Genomic DNA, 6000 nt, shown 5'->3' with positions numbered 1-6000 from the left:
ATGTATGACCCATTTTTCCACGTGTGGAGCTTCAGGCGGTCTGCTCTTCCTTCCCTCTGCTCGAGCTGTCGTCATGAGCTCTCAGTGATGGGTTGTCCCATCTGAGTCCAGTCCACTTCAGTCCATCAGAACTCTGCAGAAACTCTCGGTGTCCGTCAGTCTGGAGTTTGAGCGACGCTCGCAATGCTCCGCAGTTCCGCGCAACTTTCTCCAACACACCGTTCCTCATGAACCGCGTCCAGGAGGAAAGTTTCCAGTGTACTTCCAGAAGAAAAGTCTCGTGCATTGGCTCTCAGGGGCCTCAGTGGCCATCAGTAACTGTGATGGACTGGTGAGTAACAGCTCACACTGGCTGTGTCTCAAAACCCAGTCAGATGTCAACCTTGGGCATCATAAGTGTGTGCAGCTTTGTCAAAAAATGGGGCATACAGAGTCTCGGAAACCAGTGAAATGCAAACCTAGAGCACATTTTAGTGCATAAATAGATGTACAGCATGTTTTAAAGGCAAGACACCAGGTGAATAGGGTATACTATATTATATATATTAGATAGATAGATCAATAGATATCACCATACTTCCCCAGTCGAAATGTTATGTTTAAATACGCAAATCAGGCATTATTTAATTAAATATGCACTATTTTGCATACATTTCCAGAACAAAAAATCGGAACACTGGATAAAGCCTGGTTGAAATTTTTTGTTTTATTATGTACATATTTTTTTTACTGACGGGATTTTGGATTTCTCTTTTTATCACTCCATAAATCAGAAAATACTGTTAATAGCCAGGATAAATACATCTTCACCGCGTTTTTATTAGTAAAATGTTATATAAACCAGGTCAAATGATACATGAACAAACCCCACAGTAAAAACCTTCAGAATAATGACAGAAATAAAACTGTAAGTTTTGGTGTAATTGCTGAAGTGGAGAAACAAACACTTTTTTTTGGAGAAAACCACCTTTAGAGATATGTATTGTAACTGAAATCTATTGACGCAAATAGATAACATGAAATGATAAAATCAGGACAAATGATACTCTATATGAACAAACCCCACAGTTAAAACCTTCAGAATAATGACATAAATGGAATAAAACTGTACGTTTTGGTGTATGTAAGTGCTGCGGAAGTGGAGAAAACAACTTTTAAAGATTTGTATTGTAATTGAAATCTATGGACGCAAATAGATAAATGCTTTACAATAAACACTTAAAAGTGCATTTTGGTAGTTTTCTTTCCACTAGTCTGAAACAACACATTATGAAAAGCCAAACAGACTAATATCTCAAAATTGACCAGTGCATGAAAAAAATGTTTTTGCCTATTTTTGGCCATTGTTGCATAAAAGTTTATTTTTGGGAATCATAGTTGTTCTCCAAACATAGAGTTTTTGGGCACGTACAGCATAGGAAGGCTCCAAATTTGGACAGTGTTTTGGGGCATCAAATGCTTCAACAGTGCTGCTCATATTGCATGAAGATGCCAGGATTGCAGCTCACCAGGTTTTGGGATGCAAACATTCATTATAATGACTCAAACTGTTGTATAAATCTGAGTTTACTGATTATCCGCTGCCCTCCGGACATGATCATCTGTCAAATGGCTGTAGTTTCCAGTCTTTCCAGCTCTTACGTAAGATTCATATGCCCACCAGGTCTGATTATACTTTCACTTTCCTGGTTTGTCAAACTAATAATGTCTGTCCGTCCCCCTTAAGTCCTTATCCGAGGGTCACAGTACACAAATTTACCCAGAGTATGACAGGATTCATTCATTTGGCAGCTGAAACAAAATCAGGGCTGTGTACCTGTCAACATCCTATCCTAACAGGAACAACAAGAGTTCTGCCTTGTTTTGTTCTCTGTCTTGCTGTCCTGAGGTTTTGTTCAGGTCACAGACTCAAACCATCCCAAATCTCCCCAAACACGCATGGATTCAGTTGACCCTTCTGACCCTGTAAACCTGAGTAAGTGCACCCTTGATAGTGTGGTCATTCCTCAGTGCGTGGTCTCAAATCAAAACGAAGACTGCAAGAAAGCAGCTGCGGGTCTTACGAACTCACAGTTATGTGACGCGTCTCTATGTATGGAGGCTCATTTCTATCATGGAATTAAAAAATTGCGAGATGTAAACTGAGGATTCAGAGAAAAAGTCAGAATTGCAAGATGTAAACTCAAAATTCTGGGGGGAAAAGTCAAAATTGCCAGACGTAAACTCAGAATTCTGACCAAAAAAAGTCAGAATTGTGAAATATAAACTCCAAATTCTGAGAAAAAAAAATTAAAGAATTGCAAGATGTAAACTCAGAATTCTGAGAAAAAAATGTCAGAATTCCGAGATATAAACTTTGAATTCTGGAGAAAAAAAATCTGAATTGCGAGATATAAACTCAGAATTCAGAGTAAAAAAAGTCAGAATTCCAAGATGTAAACTCAGAATTCTGAGGAAAAAAGTCAGAATTCCAAGATGTAAACTCAGATTTCCGAGAAAAAAGTCAGAACTGCGAGATGTAAACTAAGAATTCTGGAGAAAAAAGTCAGAATTGTGAGATATAAACTCAGAATTCCAAGGAAAAAAATGTCAGAATTCCAAGATGTAACCTCAGAATTCTTGAGAAAAAAGACAGAAATGCAAGATGTAAACTCAGAATTGAGAGAAAATACATACATTTTGTTAGATATAAACTCAGAATTCTGGGGGAAAAAATCAGAACTGAGATGTAAACTTAAAATTCAGAGAAAAAAAGTCCAAAACTGTGAAACAAAAAGTCTCAATTAGCTTATTATATTTTCATACCATGGCATAAATAAACTTCCATATGTATATGCATGTGCTTTGTTGTTGTGACTGCACGACACACGCCCAGCACTTTTGTGACAGGAAGTCTGTGTTGTAGTCTTCACTGTTATTAGTTTAATCAAAGAGCTTTAGGAGGCAGCCAAAATTGCTTTGCTTTTTCAGTGCAACTCAATACTCCCATCAGCAGCAGTGATTTCCGTGAGGGGCAGCACAGAGCGGCTCTGTTCCTCCAGCATGTTTGCGCACACAGTAAGATCATTCATTACGGCCACATTGATTACTCACTTAGGTAATCACTGTCAGGGCCGCGCGGACAATGACACGCTGTCTCCTGCGCCGCTGTCCCAGACAGAGCCGATACTGCGCTGCCTCTCCTGCGAGAACCGAGCACAACAGCCATTCTGTGCTGTTCAAGAAAATATAGTTTAGGGACGGGAAAATGAAAGTGACAGACTCCAGCTGCTGTCTGGCCTGCAGCAGAAGTGTTTATTTGTGCAGCATTAATGGTTTTGCAAACTGCAATTAGCAGCCAGCAAATGCATTCACAGTTTATGATGTGCATGCTTGAGATATTCAAGATTACTCTGTAAAATAGTTATAGACAGTCGGTTTAACCTGTTAATCACGTTGTGGGAAAGAAGTGTGAGTGTAGCTGCTCTAAGAAGCATGACAATGCATTAAGAATAACAGGTTTGAAATGTTTGTTAAAATGAGGCTGAGCACTGCAAGATGGTGCCGACGGTGATGGCTGCCTCCGTGGCGTGCTCCGCAGTTGTTTTTATGTTTTTGTTAGTTTGTCCTGTCTTTAGTTATATCCCTGCAATCAGTTTCACCAGAGACGAATTGCTGGACATTTGGAAGTACACACCACCCGATCACTCATACACTTATTTATCTAACACTCATACTCAGTCTACACCTCAAATTTGCACATAATATACAGTACCTGTACATGCAAAACTGTCTATTGTAATATACCTGCACATACAATTGTCAATTTATATATTTTTATTCCTTATTTACTTGTTCTATTTTTTATTTTTTATTTATTTAAATTTTTTATTATCTGTGTTTTTTGTTCTGTCACTGTCATTCTGTTGCACTGTGGAAGCTTCTGTCACGAAAACAAATTCTTCGTATGTGTAAACATACCTGGCAATAAAGCTCATTCTGATTCTTCTTCTCATTCTGAGCATGATGTACTATTTCTACAGTATACCTTGCATAGTATGCACATTTTCAGTGTGCATACAGTAGAATACCTGCAAAACTTGCTATATTTGTCTTTATGTGCATATGCAACAGTAAGAACTGTATCCCATAATGCACTTGACTTGACCTTATACATTAAGCATAATTAATGAATTGGAAGTTGCGTTACAAACTGTGATCTTTATTATATTTTCACCATGCAGACATTTTTAAGCCAGATTGGATTTCAGAAATGCATTTTAACTATTTTTAATGAAATAAATAAAATCTATTTTCAGAATCAAACAAGCATGTAATTAGGTCATGTGACAACAATGTAGCATACTACTTTTTAAAATGCACTTTTCATATAGTATTTTGAAGTTGTATTCAGCATAGTACAGTAAGCAGTACACTAGTGTATTTCATTCTGAAATTATCACAGGTTTCTTTTATTATAGTGCATCAGTAAAGTTTGAAATTCTAATTTGTTTCATTGATTAACCAGGTGGTGATATTTAGTATTTTCATCCAATAGGGGCTCAATTACATTCAAATCGACCCACTGTGGGAAGATTGCAGCAATTTAAAGTGACTGAACGCAAACAGTTGTTTACTAAACTCAGCATCTTGTACTAGGAAATGTGTTGTTTTGGCACGCAACATGCTCACTGCATACTGACACCATTGCTGACCTTTGCAACAACTTATGTAAACTTCAAGGATGATATATAATTATGGTCTCATTAAGCAGCAGCGAAGGCAATGTCAAGCTGTTTGTGAGTTGCGCTTGCATTGAGACCCCGATACAGCAGGTAAACGAACCACCCGCGCACCGCAGTAATGAAGACTTAAGGACAGAAGCACTTCTGATAAATATGTGAACAGACAACATTTATTGTGGCACTGAATCTCTGAAGCGTACCAGACATGATTATGAAAGCTGCAACTCTGGCAGACTCATGTGTGAGGTGGTCCAAATGTCTCTCTTAAGTCTTTCTCACGCATCTCGTGTCTGCAGCATGTAGCACTACAAAAGTAGAGTTTTGGTGCTGAGGCTATTCATACTGCGAACTGCGAAATACAGTATAAAATATGGTAGAAAAGCGAACTTTTGCAATATAGTCTAGTATGAAGCAACATAAAATGATGCATTGTTTTGTCAGTAACAGACCTCAAGGTGGCGATAGAGTTTCCTTCAAATGTGTGTGCCATTCAAACAGGTAAACAATTTAACTAACTTTAACTAACTTGCTCAGTAAAATTCTCTTCTGTTGCATCACCATGACAGTAATTGAGCTGAAAGAGAAAAAGGCTTAAAATGCATGCTAATGCACACTTATAGCGACAAAACTGAGAATGCGACGTGTGCTTTTGTTGCTTTATGACTTGCAGTGACACGTTTCAGAATTCAGCAACACAAAATCAAGCTAGATGCATTTACATTTCACATGCTTATCTGTACATTTTAGGCCTTACATTGCAAAAGCAAGATGCATGAAAATGCTTCTTATTAAAGAATAACGACACCACTTGCCCTTACGAAAAAGAAGTTTATTCAAGTGTGCTATTAGTATACTTCTTTAAAACTAAAAATAGGAAAGTATACTTTTAGTCTACTTTTTATGTACTTCTCAGAAATGGGTTTTTTGTACTTCTCAGAAATATACTTAAAATGACATTTAAGTATACTTGACTTATACTTAGAAAAAGTCTAAATATATTTTAGCTATAATTGTGCTCCTAGAACCCGTGTTTTCATTGTGTTGTAAACTAGTTGTGTACTTAAAGTTTACTACTGTTATACTTAAAAGTATACTTTTATATATTAGAAAGTGGGCCAATTTAGTCCCAAGGAGTATTGAAATAGTACACTTACAAGTATACTACTTGTACACTGATATTTGTATACTTACTACATAAAGTATACTTAAAAATATACTTGAACTTTACTTAAGTATACTTACTAAAATAAACTTGAAGTATACTACTTTTTGGTAA

The 6000-nt window shown here is 37.1% G+C and overlaps 1 protein-coding gene across 1 annotated transcript in view; it reads left to right on the top strand.

Annotated features, from left to right (window-relative positions):
• LOC107709016 (A disintegrin and metalloproteinase with thrombospondin motifs 3-like) overlaps window positions 1–6000 on the top strand; it is a 62029-nt gene continuing 56029 nt past the window's right edge. The window contains exons 1-2 of the mRNA XM_016513412.1: window positions 1–38; window positions 112–331. Coding sequence (XP_016368898.1) covers window positions 1–38; window positions 112–331 — 258 coding nt within the window. The remainder of the gene's footprint in view (window positions 39–111; window positions 332–6000) is intronic.

The sequence above is a fragment of the Sinocyclocheilus rhinocerous genome, unplaced genomic scaffold (assembly GCF_001515625.1).
Source record: "Sinocyclocheilus rhinocerous isolate Xijiao unplaced genomic scaffold, SAMN03320098_v1.1 scaffold1137, whole genome shotgun sequence".
Classification (NCBI taxonomy): Eukaryota; Metazoa; Chordata; class Actinopteri; order Cypriniformes; family Cyprinidae; genus Sinocyclocheilus; species Sinocyclocheilus rhinocerous.
The sequence above is the reverse complement of the archived record's forward strand: the minus strand, read 5'-3'. Positions and strand labels throughout refer to the sequence as shown.